General features: G+C 47.3%; 6 protein-coding genes across 6 annotated transcripts; 4 read left to right on the top strand and 2 right to left on the bottom strand.

Moving 5' to 3' along the window:
* Window positions 1-104: 104 nt before the first annotated feature.
* IWZ02DRAFT_31919 (uncharacterized protein) lies at window positions 105-1101 on the bottom strand. Its single transcript, XM_066764179.1, has 4 exons — window positions 971-1101; window positions 841-915; window positions 461-788; window positions 105-407 (listed from the first exon to the last, which is right to left on the bottom strand). The coding sequence occupies exons 2-4, from the start codon at window positions 844-846 to the stop codon at window positions 283-285; spliced, it is 459 nt and encodes a 152-aa protein (XP_066627565.1). The 5' UTR covers window positions 847-915; window positions 971-1101; the 3' UTR covers window positions 105-282.
* Window positions 1102-2746: 1645 nt separating this feature from the next.
* On the bottom strand, window positions 2747-4541 carry IWZ02DRAFT_31904 (putative MFS multidrug transporter). The gene is made up of 3 exons (XM_066764178.1): window positions 4325-4541; window positions 3902-4278; window positions 2747-3857 (listed from the first exon to the last, which is right to left on the bottom strand). Exons 1-3 carry the CDS (start codon window positions 4383-4385, stop codon window positions 2766-2768), a joined length of 1530 nt encoding a protein of 509 aa, XP_066627564.1. The 5' UTR covers window positions 4386-4541; the 3' UTR covers window positions 2747-2765.
* Window positions 4542-4958: 417 nt separating this feature from the next.
* Window positions 4959-5573, top strand: IWZ02DRAFT_31888 (uncharacterized protein). The gene has a single exon (XM_066764176.1). It carries the CDS (start codon window positions 5112-5114, stop codon window positions 5520-5522), a length of 411 nt encoding a protein of 136 aa, XP_066627563.1. The 5' UTR covers window positions 4959-5111; the 3' UTR covers window positions 5523-5573.
* Window positions 5574-12347: 6774 nt separating this feature from the next.
* On the top strand, window positions 12348-14237 carry IWZ02DRAFT_31885 (P-loop containing nucleoside triphosphate hydrolase protein). Its single transcript, XM_066764175.1, has 3 exons — window positions 12348-12553; window positions 12605-13052; window positions 13101-14237. The coding sequence occupies exons 2-3, from the start codon at window positions 12678-12680 to the stop codon at window positions 13842-13844; spliced, it is 1119 nt and encodes a 372-aa protein (XP_066627562.1). The 5' UTR covers window positions 12348-12553; window positions 12605-12677; the 3' UTR covers window positions 13845-14237.
* Window positions 14238-14758: 521 nt separating this feature from the next.
* On the top strand, window positions 14759-16413 carry IWZ02DRAFT_478779 (P-loop containing nucleoside triphosphate hydrolase protein; the record flags this gene model as incomplete). Its single annotated transcript, XM_066769077.1, has 4 exons — window positions 14759-14862; window positions 14915-15138; window positions 15174-15634; window positions 15692-16413. Exons 1-4 carry the CDS (start codon window positions 14773-14775, stop codon window positions 16411-16413), a joined length of 1497 nt encoding a protein of 498 aa, XP_066627561.1. The 5' UTR covers window positions 14759-14772.
* A 1075-nt stretch (window positions 16414-17488) lies between these two features.
* IWZ02DRAFT_505379 (P-loop containing nucleoside triphosphate hydrolase protein) lies at window positions 17489-19101 on the top strand (the record flags this gene model as incomplete). The annotated part of the gene is made up of 4 exons (XM_066770378.1): window positions 17489-17550; window positions 17594-17649; window positions 17705-18169; window positions 18243-19101. The coding sequence occupies 4 exons, from the start codon at window positions 17489-17491 to the stop codon at window positions 18881-18883; spliced, it is 1224 nt and encodes a 407-aa protein (XP_066627560.1). The 3' UTR covers window positions 18884-19101.
* Between the last annotated feature and the right edge of the window lie 493 nt (window positions 19102-19594).

The following is a 19594-nucleotide window of genomic DNA, read 5'->3' as shown; positions in this document are numbered from 1 at the left end:
CGAGATAACGTCTAGAAAAGCTTTCCAGGGAAGTAGAAGCGGTCAGATCGAAGGTTGTGCGGGTACTACGCAGGGTTGTCGAATTTCTGAGCTTCAAGCGGTGTTGCGCCGAGGGGGGAAGATGGGAGAGGAACTGTGTCGTGGGGGATTTCGTGTATTGCACTGTTCTTGATGGCGGCTGACGAGTATTTCTTCAACGCGGGCACATGGAAGACAGATCCCACTTCACAAGCGGCTGGTCGCGACGTCCGTCCAGAAGTGGTCTTAAGCATCGTGGTCATGCTAAGGCGCCATCACAGACACGAGCAGAGTCTCGTTGTCGAGAAGGAAGCTCGAAACCCTTTCTTCCAACTTGACCGAGTGCCGGTTGGCGACGAAAACGAAAATGGTATTGTCGTCGATGATTTCTAAAAGAGTTAGTCAATTGTCTCAGAATTTCACCTCAGCACTGTGTACGTACTATGTTTCCAGAGAAGATCCATCTGCTGGTCTAAGGTATCAGAGAGCATCGTGAAAGCCGCGTCCATGATCAACAGCTCGGCCCTAACGGCAGGAAAGGTGTGACTGGAAAGCAGGTCGAGTAACCTTCCAGGCGTGGCAACAAGGACGACATCACAACCTCGACGAAGCTGCGCCAGCTGTGTTCTTGTGCTGGTTCCACCAGTGACCAGTGCCGTACGGACAGGCCCCATCTTCGTCAATAAGCTAAGGACTTCAAACGTGTGACCAGCGTGTGCGCGGCCTGGGCACGGAATGACTGCGGCGGGCATCTTGTCCAACTTCCCGGACTTCAATGCTCCACTGTTAGCCATACGGTCGTACGCGCAGCGGATTTCGCACATGCATATACCAAAAGTCTTGCCCGAAGGAAGTCCTGAGGAGATTAAAATGTCAGACTTGTTCTTACCTAGATCGCTTGTTCTTTTCTCAGTCTGGAGTCTTAAAGTTTGATAACCGTGACGGAACTCACCTGAGAATTCCGACTGGACATTGGTTGAGCTTTCGATGTCCAAATTTGCGAGAGCTCTCTTCAAAAACCGGGGCAAGCCGAAAGCATCCCAGCCTTTCAACGGCTTTGGGCTGGTTTTCGCTTGCCTTTCTGGTCTGGCGGACGGCAATGAGAGGTCATTGCCAATGGGCGGTCTTTGGTTGCTACAGTCCAGTGTCAGCAGGCAGCGAAGACAACGGGCAAGCACAAGTCTTACGTGTCCTGCTGGAGAGTCGACCTAACCGCTTCAGTCTTGTTGGCGGGTTTCTGGTGGGATACACGGTCCTTTTTGATCCCAAGAAGAGGAGGCTCAGGTCCAGATGGCAACGGACGATTCTCCATCGTTGGATCAAGTCGCTTTGCAGTAGGTTAGCATGAGCTTTTGAGATGTAAAAATTAGCCTTTCAACTTACAGCAGGCTTGTCAAATTATTTGCGCCGCAAAATGTTGAGTCCGGAGCCTCCGAAATTGTAAGACATCAGAGTGTGGTACTCCGAATTGCAGCCCTGCCCGCGGCAATTGCAGGCCATGCAGAAAACTTAGAGTCGGCCTTTGGACGCACAGGCACGGCATTCCCAAAAGACTTGTGTTCCAGCGTGGTGCTGGATGGTTCTAGAGCATACCTCGCAGATGAGCTCTAGAGAGCTTTTGCCGCTGACACGGCCGTTGTCCTGCGAGAAGATATCTGGTACCTCAGCTTGAGCAACGCTTGAGGTTTCTAACTCCGTGGGGGCCATGGCTGTATCCGTCTGTGAAGTTTGTGAACTCAGATCATGCGTTGCCGTTGAGTACATACGTCGTCAACTTCGGGTGGAGCGTTGAAGCGTCCTCGCGTGTGTTGCGGCGGAGGGGCAAGGGACGGAGACTGTGGCGGGTGGCTAAGCGGCGGATCATAGGGTAATACCATCAGTGAGCAACCTGAAGGCAATGATCGAGGCTAGAGGATGTTGTCAGATCGTGGAGGTGAACGTGGATGGTGATGGCAGGGCAAAAACAAAAGTACAGGTTACAGGTGGAGGGTGGGAGGAGGTTGGCGGTCGCAGGACGAGGGACGAATTTTAAAGGTCCAAAGGCCCATTGTGGGCGGACGGCGCAAGCAAGCAAACGAGGGCAGGCGCAGGCTCAAATAAGAAAGAACGCAAAGAAGTCAACACGGCCTCTACAAGCACTGCCTTTGCTGTCGAACACCAACTGCCAACTATGACGACTCTCATGTCTTGCACTTCACGCTCGCAAGTCCGCCGCAAGCTCCAGCAACAGCATACCCAAGCAATATTTCGGGACAGAAAAAGACAAAAAAAGAGTACCTGATGATGATATCAGGCACAGAGGCAGGAAAGATCAAATCCAATCAAAGCCAACAGCGTCCAGCTGCTCCAATGGCGCAGCCTTGGGCTGTTTCGGAAGGCCGAAGTGTGGATTTCGTATGGAGTTCCTTGCGAGTGCAGAAAGAGATGAAGCAAGGGGTCCAGTAGGTGTAGGTAGAGGGACTGCGTCAATTCATGTGGGCTGTGTGTGGGATGCCGGTGAGATGGAGGTGGGATACTGGCGGGATGCTGTGGCTCAGGTGGGAGACCGTGATGGCCTGTCTGACCACACAACTCAACGTTGCGGTCCATCCCGCCGAAATTGATACCGAATCGGACTCATGTTGCCACAACGGAAGGAGATGGCGGGAATCCGGCCGACAGCTTGGTGTAATGGCTTCGATTGGAGTAACGTACGTGTGCCGTTGTTGAAACCAGCGAGTCGCACACCAATATCCAACAAGGCCACTCTATTTCACCAAACCAGCTTCCTTCTTCTTGTCCAACGCTGCCTCCTTCATGAAGGGACTCCGGTCACGGATTTGTCGGCCGTACAGCACCAGCACAACTGGTCCACACGTCAAAGCCAGTGCGACGAACCCAAGCAAAGAGCTGGCCCATTGGTAACCCAGGTTGTTGTACATGCTTTGTGCCGCCAAAGGAATGAAGGCTGCGAGGACATTTTCTCCCAAAGCGCAAGCCGCAATAGCGCTTGCCGCGTATTTGGCGTACGCATCGACGATATAGTCGCAGGCTCCGATGATGACGACCGTGTTTCCAGCGCCAACCATGGCGAGACCGACCGCAGGCGCGATCCATGGTAAACTGGGGTACGCAGTCCACGCGTACACAAACATGCCGCCCGTCATCCCAAGAAATCCAGCAATGATGCTCATGTAAAGACGCGCTTCCGGGATCGGCGTACCTGGAATTTCCGTGTTTCGCTTCGCCGATGCAAAGTACAATTTGGCGTTTCCGAGCGCGCCAACCAAGCCAAATATTTCGCCGACGACGACGGCAGACTGGAGGAAGCCAGCTTGCACTGGAGTCCAGCCGTAGAGGCTGGCAAAGATCTGTTCGGTCGACTGGGTAAAGAGGTAGATGGTTCCAACGACCAAGCCGTCGATGAGCGTACAGACAAAGGCAACAGGCTCTGTGACAAGCATGTACAGCGGCCGATTGAAGCTCTTCAGGACTACCTTGAGCAGCGGCGTGTTGTCGAGCTCTTCTTTGGTATACGCCTCCTTTCCTTCTTTGCGAAGCTTCTTTGCGCGGGCAAGGAGGATGACGCTGTTGCGAGTCTCTGGCATAAGCATCCAATAAACCGGGTAAAGTGCACCGCACCAGATGAGCTGACAGTAGGAGATCCAGCGCCAGGAGAGAAATTTGAATACAGTGGCTCCAATGACAGGACCCATACTACTGCCGGCGAGGTAGACGGCGATCCACAGGCTCATGGGCACGGTTCGGCTATGTTCATCGGCCCAAATGTTGCCAATGAGGCTCGACGCAGAGTTTGCGATGATGGAAACACAGCCACCGCAGAAGAACCGTGTCACAATCTGAAATGTCAGAGGTTGAAAATCGTCGGAAATCAGGTGCTTACCAAGGTTGCAAAATTCTGAGCGACAGCCTGAGGGATCAAGAAGAGAAGAAATGCGGCGTAGGTTCCCAAAAACACGCGACGGAAACCGAAGTCTTCCATGAGTGGGAGAATGGTGAATGCAAAGATTGCAGCTCCAAACGCCCACGTCGTGACAGGCCAATACGAGTGGGGAAAGTTGGCCTCGTTGATATGGAACCTCTCGTCGAGAGCTTCGTGAGCCACAGTGATGATGGTTCCGTTAAGCATAGAAGTAAACGTCGCAAGGATCGAGACGGCGGTTATGGTCCATTTCTTCTTGAAGGACCAGTTGTACGGGTTGCCAGGGTCATCTGGCCCGTCCCAATCGACGAGATTGGAATCACGGTTGCAAGAGACATCTAGAAGATATTAGCACAAACCATTGAGGTGGTGGGAATGTGATACCTGAACTTTCAGGCTGCGTAGTGGGCAGCCTTGCCAATTCAATGGTTTCGGTCAAGGACATGGTGTTGCACGAGCTCCGCGGAGAAACGAGATTGGATCGATGCCGCCTCGCAAGACAAGCCCAACTAGATCAATTGTGCTGTTTCAAGCACACAAGCTCCTTGGGAAGATGCTGACCTGGACAGTTTGCAAAGACTTAGACTTGGTCATGACTGGGAGTTGCAGCGGACGGGACCTGGAGGCCGAGCCGAGGGGATATGGGACCGGGATGCCGATGCCGATGCCGATGCCGATGCCGATCCCCGCCGTCACCTCACATGGTGCCCTGACCGCCCACCTATGTATGACGTGGTTTGTCATCCATGGGGACCGTACAAATACAAACCCTCCGCGTTCACCTCACCAGCGGCAGCCAGGTCTTGTCAGCCGCCGTATCAGACTTTTGAAAGCAGATTGATCGCAAACCAACATGTCGACTAAAACCCCAAGGAAATGCCTATAAATATGGGCCCTGTTCGCCCAGTGGCTTCAATCATCAGCAAGACAGCAAAACCAGTCCTCCAAAATGTCTACACCAAGCAAGAGCCGCCTCAACATCACCCACATCGGAACGGCTACTGCCATCCTGGAGACTGACAGCGTCAACTTCCTTACCGACCCATTCTTCTCGCTGACAGGCTCTGCTCCTTTGACCTCGGATTCATCACCCTCAAAGTCGACGAGGATCCCGGGCTCGGCTTTGGCAAACCCCCTCCCATCGACGCCGTCCTGCTGAGCCACGGAGACCATGTCGGCAACCTCGACGACTTTGGCCGACCGCCTCCTCGACGGCCGCAAAGTCCTGACCGCCATGGACAGCGCCAAAAACCTGGCCCCGCGCCCTGCCGTTTGCGGCATGCGTTCATGCGAAACCATCACAGACTACGAGGTCGGCGGCAAGCGCTTCACTACAACGGCCACGCCCTGCCAGCACCTGCCCGGCGGCGAGTCGACCGGCTTCCAGCTGCACCAAGAGTCGTTCGGCTGTACCATCGGCAAGCCGAATGCCATTTGGTTCTCGGGCGACACCGTGTGGATTCCTGAGCTGGCCGAGATTCGCAACAAATATCACGTCTTGGCCGCTGTTCTGAATCTAAAGCCTGTCAGCGTCTTGTCCGGGGAAAGGCGGCGTGAAGCATCTTACAAAGAAGAGAAGTAAGCAACTACGCGACGACTCAAATACTTCGAGCAACATCGTTGATTGATTGGCTAGTGCAGGGCAAAGTGACGGCAGCCGTATGAATGCTCCCAACGCATGTATTACCTCAGCTCGCGACAACCACAGCAAGACCAACCAGAGTCGGAGTGGGCAAAGCAGTGTTTCGGCGAGCGACGGCAGACCACTGGAGGCACTGAGCAGCATGACGAACGGGAAAGGCGTAGACTGCGGATTCGATCGAGAAGTATGCTCTTGTCTTCCCACGCGGTACCTGTCATCCAGAAGGTGCAGTTGGTGATGTAGGTAGAGCGGGCCGAACCACGGTGGTCCTCGAGCTGGGTTACGGCGCAGGAGTGGTTGTGAATTTTTGGCGTCCTGGAGCGCCCTAAGCTAAGCTTTCACATTCAATTTCCCTTTTGGGCTGCGCCATCCACCGCGCACACTTCGCCTTCGAAATCCGTTCCTCGCCCTACGACCGCCAACCGACTCCCACATCCTCCACCCTCCTCCAGTCTCGACCCCCACCCTACAACCTCCACTCGCCACCAACAACCATCTGCTTGCTCGCTTCTCAACACCGCTGCCCGATCGATCTCCGTTTACCTCCCAACCACGACTTCGCTCCCCTCTTCGTCGCACCTGTTTGCAATGGCCACCTCCGGATTCCCGATGCCCGGTGCTTGGCCCTCCTCGCCTTCGACAGAGGCAGTTGTTGAGCTGTGCTCTGAGGGATTCAACGTGAATACTGAAAGAAACAACTGCTCTCTGTCCGCGCTAACAAATTCCGCAGGAGATCGCTGTGTCGCCCAGTCAGGCGATGGAACAAAGCAATGACATTACTCAGCGTCCCTCGCCTACGCAGGAGGAGGCCACTGCAAGGGACACCGTCAGTACTGGATGTTGTGCCACAGGCCGGGTATCGGTAGTGGACGATCCGATATCTGGCCGCATCGGCTTCAGGAACATCCGAATGCACGACAGGTGATTGGTTAGGTGTTACTCACCTGACCTAATCTAGCTAGCGTGACCAGGATTAGGAGTGTATATTAGTACTAGTTAGTGAGTTAGATTTAATAGAAGATTCATTATTACTAAGATTATAATAGGTTATAAGCCTAGGTAATTTATAACTACTACTTACCTAACTTAAGTTCACTCTTAAGACTTACTTATTCTTATTTCTTCTAACTTATTCATAACCCTATTAAACGATTATTTTACTATAATACTATATCTTTAGATAAAGAATACCCTAAGATAACTATCCTAAAGAAGGACGTATTATTCTTATTATAGAGGACTAGCCTATAGGCTAGGTTAGCTAAAGATAAGATATTAGGATATATCTTCTATAATATAGATAGTATTAGGCCTTAGCCGCGCCCTCTACTACTTAATATTAACTCTAAAGTAGCCGAGATTAAAACTAGAGCCTAAGAGATTAAGGAGTAGATCTTAAAGGATAAGATTATAGCTAAGTTAATTATAATCCGTCTTAATAATACTATTAAACTAGAGATAACTAAAGACGTAATAGCTAAAGAGATATATAACTATATAGTAAGGTTATTTAAACCGTTATCTTTACTCCTATATGTTAAAGCTATAGATAAGCTACTCTATACTAAGCTTATATCTAATATTAACGAGTATATTAGCTCCTTTAGCCGGAATCTTAAATTAATTAAGAACGTAGCTTACCTTATATATGCTAATAAGTCCCATCTTAAGTAGTATTAAGTGCCCCTAGGATTAGCAGTAGTACTATTTATAAGAGGTATAAGTAGCGCTAATTAGGTCGCGTCCTAGCATAATACTAAGGCTATTAAGGAAGAGGGATATATAGATATTAATACTATAATAAGTACTCTTTAAGAGGTAGCTAGCCGACGTAATCTAGGTTAAGAGACTACTATTACCGTATTAGCTATAGGTAAGCTTACTAGTAAATCTATAGGTAGTAAGCCCTAAGACCTATATAATAAATGTAAAAGAAAGACTTATACTAATAAGGAGTATTATAAATAACACCCTAAAAAGGCCCCTAATAGCTAGGGTACTAAAAGATATAATAATAAGAGAGAAGATAAGAAGGATTCTAAAAGAGGTAAGAAGGTATATACTAAGAGTAAGGCTATTACTAAACGTAATAAGAGTAGTAGAGAGAGTAAGAGTAAAGATTAGGAGCTATATATTAGCTTAGTAGCTATCTATAAGTCTACTTAGGTTAGATAAATAGATAAATAGTTACTCCTTTAGGACTTAGGCTCCTTATACTACTTTATTAGGGATAGGAAGCTATTTATAACGCTTAAGAGAATAAATAAACTACTAGAGTTTAATTAAGCTATTAGCGCGGCGTCTATTAGGTATTATAGGACCGCGATTATAAAGATTAGACGACTATCTCTTAAGCTAATAAACACCCTATACTCTCCTAAATCCTCTTATAATATCCTCTCTACTAGCTAAATAGAACGAATTACTTACCTTACTTATAAAGATAATACTCTCGTCTATACTAGAACTAGCTAGGTACTTATATATCTTATTAAATAAAGTAACATCTACTTTATTAGACTACTCTATAGTAACCTTAAACTATCTTACCCTTATCTTCTTACTATACTAGTATACTTACGAGTTAAGTAGATAATAAGCGCTAATTACTAGTACTAATAGCTAGGCTATATTAGAGATAGGATCCTAAAGAAAATAGTAAATAACTCTATTAGCCTAGAGGGAGTCGACTTTAGTAAGCTAATAGTATACGAAACTTATAGATTAAGTAAAGCGTAACGATATATCTCGCGTAAGCTATAACTAACCCTAAATAAACTACTTAATAAAGTATATATTAACTTAGTTAGACTAGTTAACCTAGTACTCTATACTCTAAACGCCTACCTCCTTATCCTTACTAATACCCGTACCTAATACTACTAGATCATTATAGTAGTAACTAAAGACCTCTTTACGCCTAAGATCTACTCCTAGATTAACCTTATATATAACTAATATAGTAAGCGCGTAAGGATTATATTTAGGGATAGTAGATTAGAGTTCCTAAGGTTAAAGGACTACTATAATTACTATAGTATTAGGATAGACGTCTTAGTACCTAGAATACCTAAGTAGAACGGTATAGCTAAATTAGCTAATAAGACTATTATTAGTAAGGCTAGAGCTCTACTTATTAACGCTAGGATACTAGTCTACTACTAGGAATAGGCTATCTCTTACGCCTATTTCCTTACTAATTAACTATATAATCTCTAGACTAAGAAGATACCTCTTATAGACCTTATAGACGGGCTTAAATAGCCTTACTAACTATAGGTCTTATTTAAGGACCTCCTATAATTTAGCTATAGAGCCTATAAAATAATAGACCTAAAGCCTAGGAAGTTTTAACCCTATATAGAGATAGGTTAGTTCCTAGGGTATTAAGATAATATAACTAGGAACTATACCGTACTCTATCTAAACTAGACGACGACGGGCCTTACTTAGAAGGTATCTTATACACCTTACATCTTATTTAACGAAGATACTATGTTTAGATTAGCCCTATCCTTAATAGACCGGTAATCTATAGCCTTATACTAGGCTACTAATAACTCTAAGTCCTTTAGCTACTCTAGCTAAGGCTACTCCTAACTTAGGAGTAAGGGGGAGTATACTACTAGAGTAGCTAAACTAGCTAGTTAAACCGGCTAGAATACTTAGCTAGCTAACTAAGATAGCGGTTTAGGCGTACTAAATCCTCCTCTAGAGTAGGTATTAGACTAAATAATTAAGTAATAAACGCCTTAAATGAACTAACTAATAGCTACTTAAATAAAACTATAAGAGACTACGCTACTAATAACGCGATCCTTACCTTATAATAAGTAGAGAGAGTAAATAACTCTACCGCTATTATTAACTCCTACTAATTATAATAAGTAGTAAACTACTACTCTTAATAATTAGGAGGAGTAGTAGCTATAAGGTTACTACTAAGGGGGAAACTAGACCCTATTACATACTAACTTTACTATAACGGGATAGGATACTATACCCTAACTCTTAGGTACTAAATAAGCCTACTCTCTAGACCTAGAGAGCACTAATAATATAACTATAAGAACTAGCTAGCGCGTTACTAAGCGCGACTATAAACGCCTCTATACTAGTAAGGCTACTAAACCTAATAATAATAATAATTCTCTTAAGTTACTAGATCTAACTACCTAGGCTAAGGTAATAACCTCTCCTAAAGTAAAGGAGTAGTATACTACTACCTATAAGGAGTTTAATAATCTACTTAATACTAGGGTAGTAAAGATTATTAACGCTAATAAGCTCCTACTAGGCCGTAAGCTATTATATAGTAAATATATATTTAAAACTAAGTATTACGCTAATAGTACCCTAGATAAGTAACGCGTCTAATATACTACTAAGGGCTTTACCTAACGCTTTAGTATTAACTATAAAGAGACGTTCATACTAATACCTTACTAAGAGATAGGACGAATCCTACTTATATTAGCATTAAATAATAGCTAGTTCTACTACTAAGGAGACGTACTAATAGTCTTCCTTAACTTAAATCTCGACGTTTATTTATATATTAAGATGCCTAAAGGGTTTTAATAAGAAGGAAAAATACTAAAACTATATAAGGGATTATATAGTCTTAAGTAGGTAGCTATACTTTAGTATAAACATGTAAAGCTAATACTTACTAACCTTAGTTTCTAGCTAATAATCTTAGACGTCTACCTATATATAAATAAGTAGAAGGACGTGTTCATCCTTATCTACATTAATAACTTCTAAGTTATAGGACTAAGTAAGGTAAAGATTAATAATCTTATATACTCCCTCTACTTAGTATATAAGATTAAAACTATCTAATTAGACTAGTTCCTAGGTATTAGAATTACTAAGGATAGCGATTACCTCTAACTAGACTAAGGGCTATACGCGTATTAACTCCTTAAACGCTACGGCCTAGATAACTATAAACCCACGAAATGACTACTTAAATAATGCCTTAAGCTAGTTAATTAAGATAGGGAGGTTTTAGCTACCGTACTATATAAGTATAACTCTATTATCGGCGGTTTATAGTATCTAGCTAATTAAATAAGGCTAGATATTACTTACGCCGTTAACTACCTAGCGCGGTTTCTAGCTAGACTAGTAGAGGAGTACTTAGCCGTAGCTAAGTACGTTTTAAGATATATAGCACTTAACCCTAAAAAAGGTATATAATATACCCGATTAGGTAAGGGACTAGTTATACTAGAGGCTTACTTAGACGCCGACTTCGCTAAGGACCTATATATAAGTAGGTCTATATTAGGCATGCTAATCTAGCTTAGAAATAGACCTATCTACTAGAAGTCTTACTTATAGAAGGAGGTTATCTATTCGTCTACTAAGGCTAAATACCTAGCTCTTACTAAAACCTATAGGTAACTACGGTAGGTTAAATCTCTACTTAAAGAGCTCTACCTCTAGGACTAAGTTAAGGGGTCTATATAGACTACTATATACGTTAATAACTAAGTAGTAATCACCTTAGCTAATAACTATAATAATTACTAATAATTAAAGTATATTACCCTACGTAACTATTATTATCGTAAGTAGGTATTAACTAAATAAATTAAACTAGTCTACGTTCGTTCTAAGGACTAGTTAGCTAACGTCCTTACTAAACTAAAATCGCCTATTAAGATTAGGTAATATTAGTCTACCTTATAGATATCTACTTATTAGCTCTTATAACTCTTATTTATTTACTTATCTAACTATCCTTATTCGTTTAAACCCCTCCTTTATTTTAAGTTATTTACTAAGAACTAGTACTACTAGAAGCACTTATTATACCTTTATTTAATTATTTCCCCCCTACTCTCCTTTACTCTACGCTATAGTAAGCTATACTATTAATAACATTACTATTACTATCTTCTTCGCGCTTAAGTTATAAGTAATAAGGGACTAGGACCTTACTAATAAGTAATAAGGCTTTACCTTTAGATAATAGCTTATCTAGAACTAGACCGGACCCATTAAAGTCTATTTCTAAGGAAATAACTAGACGAAGAACTAAGTTACTAACGTATACTAGTTCACGTTTAGGTCGTTCTATTACCTCTATAGGTAAGGACTAATAACCTCTATAACTACTTATAATCTTTAAGGGTTATTCTATCTTATTATACTAAGTTAACTATACTATATTAGCTATTAGTTTATAATTATAAGCTTTATAGACGCGGTATATCTAATATACTACTTATCTAAAAGAGTAGTATAACTACTATAACCCTACGTTAGCTATCTTACTAGTAACTACCTATTTTACCTCTATAAATAACTCTATAACGCTAAAAACATCCTATATATTAATTATCTATATTACTAACGCGACTACGGCGGCTAGACCTACGCTAAGGTACTAGGTATTATAGAGTTAAGGTCTTAGGTTAATACTAACGGCGTTATAGAAGAAGACTAGTTAGTAGGGTAATATAATATATTTATATTACCTAAACTCTTTAAGCACCTCCTAGATCCTAATAATAGTCCTAAAACTAATAATTAAGATAGTTATTACTATTAGGGGGAGTATTATGCTATAGGCCGGGTATTAGTAGTAGATAATCTAATATCTAGCTATATTAGCTTTAGGAATATCTAAATGCATAATAGGTAATTAGTTAGGTATTACTTACCTAACCTAATCTAGCTAGCGTGACTAGGATTAGGAGTATATATTAGCACTAGTTAGCGAGTCAGATTCAATGGAAGATTCGTCGTTGCCAAGATTATAACACTGGAAGACCACGGGCTGCCCACGCATACACCTCCCACAGTGTAGCTGAAGCGGCTCAGGTCACTCGCGAGCAGCCTCAAGCTGGTCATGTGTCTCCGGACTAGGCAGCCTTCAGGTTCCCCCGATTTCTACTTGACAACATCAATCGCCTCGAGATCGGAAACCCTTCTAATGCCCAGAAAGAATCGCTGCGGTAACTATCGTCATTTCATTTGTTGGGCGAGCCTGGAGCTAACAGAACAAGGGCTGTCGACACTGGAAGATCGAATTTCTTAGGCGTATCGGAGCCCTCGATTGACCGGAGCATTGGAGTCTGCATGTCAGCGCTCTCCTTTGCCCATAAAAGGCACAATCGTGCAGGTAGGATCGAGACCTGCCGTCCAGTGCCCACGGTCATCATCCTTTGCCCGAGCCAGGAGAAGGCCGCTCGAATTTACGACATTTTGAAGGCCTTGGCGCTCAAGGGAGCAATCAGTACCGCGATGGCTATTGGTGGTACCAGCTGGGGCGCGCAGTGTGAACAGCTCCAAGCGGGATGTGACATCCTGGTTGGGACCCCGGGACGTCTTGTAGAAATTGTCTTCGAAGGCGGTCATCCGATCATGGACACCGACCTTTTCATTATGGATGGGGTCCACACTCTCCTGGGCGATTTGTTCACGCGGCAAATCAAGAGCCTTTGGGACCACGATATGTTCGGGTTCAAATATGTCTGGAGGATTCACTGACGAAGATTAGACGTCTTCGGCGACAACACTCTCTTCACATTCGTCTGCGATCGATACCCCGATGACTTAGAGGACGACGTTCTTAACTTCTTGCCAGCGGAGGAGTCTTTGCTGGTCTCAACGCGTGCATTCCCTCTCCCCTTGACTCCAATGGGGCGGATCAACATGACCTTCCATGGCAAGCCACGTCCCATCATAGACTTTGAGACGAGCAGGAAGATATTTGGGGTGATCAACGACATTTCCGGCAAAGTAATCGTCTTTGCCAACAACTCTGCGCAAGTCGACAACCTGGAATTCCTCCTCCGTGGTATCCAAGGGCTCGTCGTCCTCCCAGGCAGCCCAAGAGCGCAATCAGAGTATGAGGAGGCTTGCCGCGCATGCAAGAACGGAAAACAAATCATCACGACCGACTCCGCCGCCAAAGGCATCACAATTCCCAGAGTCGAGTGCGTGATCCACGCCCATCTTCCCCCACCGGCAAGCAATATGAAATACTCTTCGCTGCTGGTGCGGCTGATCAAGCGCAACCACCGAATTGCGCAGTCGGAGTTCGCTGGAACCAGTGTCGCGTTCTACTCGCAGCGGGACCAGCACCTCTTCATCAAGCTGGCACACCATCTGGTGCGCTCGGGTCAGCAGGAGGAGACAAGGTCTGCGCTCCTCGACCGTCTCCGGCAGGGCGAGTCGATTACCCCAGTGCATCCTGTTCCAGCCCCAAGCAGCAGCAACAGCCGCAGCAATGGTGGTGCTTGAGCGAGCAAAGCACATTCTATGGCTTCGCAATGCCGATTTGAACTGCGCTCGATTCGTCTGCGGAAGTCCCGAGCTGCCGAAAGTCGTGGCCTTTACTTCTGCGCTTCTTCATGCCCATCAACTTGTACGAATATGAGTCGTTTTCGATATTCTATGGCTTTCCAGCGTCAAAGAAATTGACATTACTCGATAGCTTTGGCCCCTCCCAATACACAGTTCGTCGCCTAACGTCCTCCAATCGAGTGGCTGCTCCATAACAACCAAAAGCTCTGGAGAGGCACGCCGAGTTGATCTGTATACACCGCGTTGGGAAAGCTCAAAGGGAAAAGACGGTCAGGTTAGGTAGCTTGGATAGCATTAAGACCATAACACACAAAATTTAATAAAGCTCTCAGTCTCCTACTGCATGCTCACTTTTGGATGGACAACGACTCAACTGATCATGGCCCTCAAATCGGCGCAATGATATTATTGTAAGACTGTGATTGTACTGAATTGCGTTGCGCTGATTGCTGAAATACATAGCACTGAATTATTGCCAATGAGACTCTTACTAGTTCGCTTACTTACAGCTTGTATGACCTCTTTGTACATAGGAGTCTTTTTGAATCCACGCCACGGTGGTGGTCCTCGAGCTGGATGAGGCGTGAGAGATGCGAGTTAACACTTGACGTGTTTATTTCCATCTGCTGCGGCTCTACCATTTTACAGTCGACGGCTCTGTCTGCGCCGTCTATCTACGCCGTCCGCACACACTGCGCCAGCCTTCAAAATTCGCCTACGCCAACGCCTTCTGCCCTCCACCCTCTACTTCAACCGTCATTCTTCAACCCACAACCTAAGGATCACGCATCCGCTCACACCTCCTTCATCATCAACCACAACTTTCCGTTTCCAATCCCTCCTTCCGCGTTGCAAATCGTCCAAGATGGCTTCTTCGCGCATTCCGCCATCTCACCGTCGCTCTCGCTCGCCGGCCATCAGGTCTGAGCATGAGCTCTGGCCCGGTTGGGCCAATGTAAGTGGTGAAAGCAAACAACGTACGCTGCGTGCGCTGATGAATCTCCCAGAACACCTCGAGTGCATCCGTAATCGAAGAAGACCAGAGATCCTATGACGAGCAATCTTTGGTCACTGACACGCCTGATGCTGCCACCGACTCTCAGGCGTTCTGTGGAGCTCGCCCTGAGGAATTGGCTGGTTGGAACGGCTTCAACCTCCCCGAATACGTGCTTGCCAACCTAAATCGCTTGAGATTTAAGAAGCCGACTGCTGCTCAAGGAGAGTTGCTGAGGTGAGCGCCTTCAACAATTTTTCTGCGGCTTCCAGGCAACAGGTCGAACGGATCCTCACCAAGAGGAGATTCAATGCGTTGGTCGCCTCGAGCAACAAGTCGGGCAGAACTGTTGGGGCGTGCTTGTCGGCTGTCGTCTTCGCCCAAGTCAGGGTGCAGAGGGGAAGGCAGTGCTCTGGGTCGCGTGGGCGCACTCCTGCGGCGATCATTTTGTTTCCGTCTCGGGAGCGCGCTCTCAAGGCCCACAGTGTCGTACAGGATTTGGTGCAAGGCGGACAATTAAAGGTGGCGATGGTCGTGGGCGGTTCCCCCCTGGAGCCTCAGCTCAAGCAGCTCCGGATGGGCTGTGATGTCTTGGTTGCGACTCCAGGACGACTAATCGAAGTCGCATCAAGATACTGCCAGTCCATCGAGACTGAGCTCTTCGTCATGGACCGCGCCGACACTCTTCTCGGCAATTTTTTCCGCGAAGACTTGGAGGAACTTTGGAGGAAAGGTAAGTCTGCAAGGCCCTTTGATCTTCTGGGTTGACAGGATTTCTAACATAATACAGACGTTGACGAAAACACCATCTTTGCCTGTCTTTGTAAGGCCTACTTTGAGAGGCTTGAGGACGAAGTAGTGGACTTTGTCGATGATGACGAGTCTTTGTTGGTTTCCACAGTCGCACTGTCGACCAAGGCCAACATTCGTATGCACCGAGCCGGCATGAAGTTCCAGCCAGCATCCGGTGGAGCCCTTGATATTGTAATAATCAAGGAGGCCATTACAGTTGGACGCAGAATGGGCAAGATCATGGTCTTCGCCAACAACCGTCGCCAAGTCGAGCGGCTGCTTTCCAAGCTCCGGGACGCTGAGGGCCTCGTCGTGCTTCGGGGCAACTACACCAACATGGAGCGTAGGGAAGCCCTTCATCACTGCGAGAGTGGAGATATCAAGGTCATCATCGCCACCGACCAGTCAGCGAACGGCATGAAGATTTCCAACATTGGCCTTGTTATCCACGCGCATCTTCCTCAGAAGGCCATGAGAGGTCAGCTTGACTCCCCTTTCGTTCGATTCCTCAGTCGCAACGCGCGCGCCGCTCGTTCTGGAACCCCTGGCCACAGCATCTCCTTCTACAGGAAGGAAGATTACCACCTGTTCGAGGACCTAGCCAACCATCTCGTCCGTTCTGGCCAACAGAAGATGAACCGCGTTGCGATTCTCAACCTCTCCGAATCAGGCGCGACCATCATTCCGAGCCAACCCTGGCGCCAGCACTTCTTGACCTGAAGCGGCAATCCATTCTGTCTCGTCCTCGTCACCCACCATCGTGTCCGGCTGCGGCCTCCTTGGACATCCACGGGTTTCTTGACCTCTAGTCCCTCGCCGACGCAATATCCTGTGTGTAAAATATCACTTCCGGCCGCGTCTATTCTTCAGTACCGTGTTTTCCCGACCCTCGATTGCTTTGTGTGCCGACACGCTTGCAGACGGTTGTATGACTCCGCAATGACCAAATTCTTCGCAGGCTCGCAGGCTCGCCTTACCAACTCTCATGGTGTCGGAAGAGATGAGGAGCAACAGGAGAAACAGTCTCAATCGCATGTGTACAAGCAGAGCCAGCTACACAAAACGGAAAACAAAACAATGAAAACGCCAGCATCAAATCTCTTGATGCGCAATGACGACCAATTTGGCAATTGCCAGAGTTTTGCTTGTGGTAGTATTCTGATCAAAAATTGCAGGGTAAGATATGCTAGCTTTTTTCCGGTACGCGGTTTTCTCCGGAGGACACAAGTAGATTGAAAAACAAGTGACTGTTGAAATTTGGACAAAGCAGCCTTGAAGACATGAAACAAGGGCTTTGTGCAGTGCCTTCGCCCAACCGAACTATGCAAGTTCCATGAATAAGTTCCTTGAGATAATCTTGGTGGATGATGTATATATAATACTGCGAGGGAGAGTGGACGGTGTTGGTGTGCGATGCTACGTCAAGTTTCCATTCAAGGCGCGATTTGTTCGTCAAGATACTCAACACTCACAAGTAGAGATAGAGTGAGTGTAAAAAGCAGAAGCTTCTGCGCGTAATTTCTCCTGGTACGTCGTCAGCGTGGATGTCAATGGGATGCTCCCTCGGCGGTCACCCGGCTCGCGACTCGCTCATTGTGGTAATCAGTCGCCGCTCACCACCAACTCTTTAACACCGCTGCACCTCTGCCTTCAACAACCACCTTTTGCCTCTACCAAGGCTGCCACCTAAATCATCTGTCTATCTTCTCTTTCTAACCGTTAGCTTCAACTCTCTCCGCATTCCTCTCCAATGGCTTCTCGACAGGACTTGCCAGCTCCCCCTAACACCACAGCCATGCCCACGCCGAGTGACTCCAAGGCTTCAGAGCAGCTCTCGCGAGTTTTCTCCGAGCCACCGTGCCATTGGCGACCGTACAGTCTTCCTCTGTTCCTGCTTCAGAATCTGGAGCGCTTGGGCATCACACGGCCTGCTGCAGTCCAAGCAGAGCTGCTCCGGTGAGCGACCCTCATGACTTCAAGCGTCAATACTCGAAAGCTGACAGATAGAAAGGAATTCTGGAGAGGAAGAAGAAGTTCAACGTCCTCGTCGCCTCGGAGTCCCCCTTGGATAAGAAAATCGGAGTCTGTTTGTCGGCCATCACCTTCGCGTTCTCTCAGTACCACAAGCAGGTGGAGCAGGGATCTGGAGCAATTGCACCGCGTCCTGCTTTTCAAGGTCCAGCCGTTGTCATCCTCGCCCCAACCCGCGACAACGCCCTCCAGACCTTCGATGTTCTGAAGGCATTGGCGCATTCGGGACCAGTCCGCACCACCCTGGCAATCGGCGGTCACCCAGTGGGGCCGCAGATCGGGCAGCTCAGGAAGGGCTGTGACGTATTGGTCGCTACGCTCGGCCGACTCGTCGACATTGTTGGCCGCTGCCCCATGACCCAGGCAGGACTCCTTATTGTCGAAGAGGCACAGAGGCTTCCGGCGGACCCTTCGAGGTCCGGAATGGATGCCCTTCGGGCCAGAGGTATTATATCCATGCCATTTTGACGATGTCGAACGCTTTGCTGACGAGAATCCCATGCATTTTTGACGCGAAGACCATCTTCGCACTCACATGCACCTTCCACACCGAGAGGTTGCAGAAGAGGGTCATCAACTTCCTGAAGGACGACAACCGATCCCTCATCACCAAGCACCCGCGGTCACGCGCGCCCCGCGCAAAATCCACCACTTCCAAATCATCCGGCACATCCTCAACACGTACAACGGGGCCGCGGACAGATTCATCATCTTCGCCAACTCGACGACCGAAGTCGAAACGCTATACAACCAACTGCGCCGCATGCCCGGGCTCGGCCTCGTCGTTCTGCTAGGCACCTACTCGCAGACGGAGCGCGACAAGTTCCTGCAAGACGCCGAGCGCGCGGAGGCGCGCGTCATCCTGACGACTGACGCTTTCGCTGCCGGTCTGGTCTTCGATGGCGTCCGCTTCGTTGTTCAGACGTACCTGCCGCGGCCTGTCGCGCCGTTGGAGCTAGATGCGCGGGTGGTGGGTCCTCTTGAGCGCCATGGACATGCTGGTGGTGGTCGGTTTGTTCGCTATGCGTGGCACCTGTCGTTTTTTCAGGAGGATGAGAATGGCAAGGTGCCTGGGTGGCCGATTGTGACGCGCGCGAAGGTGTGGAACGTGGTTGCGGTGCCGAAGTGGCAGGCGCCGGTGGGGGTGAGACGTGGGTGATGGTATGGTGTCTTGATGCACTTCGCGTGGGCTCGATTCGACCTATCTCAACGCTCACGATACCTGCCTATGTAGTCTTCAAAGAGCAGGACAGAAGAGACGGAGACAGAGATGGAGAAGGGGAAGTAAACGGTGATAGAGACAGACAGACAGCTCACACAGTAACCTTCGTGCAGAATAAAAGAATGCAGAACATCAGCACAACAGAAAAATCCAAAAACGAACGCCAACCCCACTCAAGTCCATCCACAAGCAGCAGTGAACTCTTCCAATGGCATATGAACGCTCTTCAAGCGTGAGCATGTGACGAACGCCGACTGGCCAGCCAGCCAGCCAGCCACCCGCCACAGGTAAACACGCCGACACCTAGACGCTTTGCAAAGTGCGTAGCGGGGAGACGAATGATGGCTGGTGATGTATGCATGTATAGACGTATCTATATTGGGGGATAAGATGCATAAGATAGATAGAATGGAAAAGACAACGTGATATACAAAAGAAATTCGTCAGGGCTAGTGCATGCACGCGCAACAAGAGGACCAGAAGAGAAAGAACCGAAGAAGACAACAGAAGAGAAGAACAGGAGACAAGAGGAGAAGAAGACTTGAAGAGAAACAATTACCAACCTACCAGCCAGTCCACTCCTGTGTACCGACAAGGAGTAATCTAGCGCAGCCAGCACAGCGCAGCAGCGCCAACGCCAGTTATATG

Source organism: Phyllosticta citriasiana (genome assembly GCF_038021145.1).
Source record: "Phyllosticta citriasiana strain CBS 120426 chromosome Unknown IWZ02scaffold_1, whole genome shotgun sequence".
Taxonomy (NCBI): domain Eukaryota; kingdom Fungi; phylum Ascomycota; class Dothideomycetes; order Botryosphaeriales; family Phyllostictaceae; genus Phyllosticta; species Phyllosticta citriasiana.
This window is presented reverse-complemented; position numbering and strand designations above follow the sequence as displayed.

What these genes read in the sequence shown, in the direction of transcription:
- IWZ02DRAFT_31904 (XM_066764178.1), bottom strand. Translation starts at nt 4,385, where the DNA reads ATGTCCTTGACCGAAACCATTGAATTGGCAAGGCTGCCCACTACGCAG. An exon ending in TACGCAGCCTGAAAGTTCAG is followed by an intron (nt 4,279 to 4,324) that starts GTATCACATTCC and finishes AATATCTTCTAG; the next exon opens with ATGTCTCTTGCAACCGTGAT. An exon ending in CTCAGAATTTTGCAACCTTG is followed by an intron (nt 3,858 to 3,901) that starts GTAAGCACCTGA and finishes CTGACATTTCAG; the next exon opens with ATTGTGACACGGTTCTTCTG.
- IWZ02DRAFT_31888 (XM_066764176.1), top strand. Translation starts at nt 5,112, where the DNA reads ATGTCGGCAACCTCGACGACTTTGGCCGACCGCCTCCTCGACGGCCGC.
- IWZ02DRAFT_31919 (XM_066764179.1), bottom strand. An exon ending in GGATCTTCTCTGGAAACATA is followed by an intron (nt 408 to 460) that starts GTACGTACACAG and finishes TAACTCTTTTAG; the next exon opens with AAATCATCGACGACAATACC.
- IWZ02DRAFT_31885 (XM_066764175.1), top strand. Translation starts at nt 12,678, where the DNA reads ATGTCAGCGCTCTCCTTTGCCCATAAAAGGCACAATCGTGCAGGTAGG. An exon ending in AGAGCCTTTGGGACCACGAT is followed by an intron (nt 13,053 to 13,100) that starts ATGTTCGGGTTC and finishes CGAAGATTAGAC; the next exon opens with GTCTTCGGCGACAACACTCT.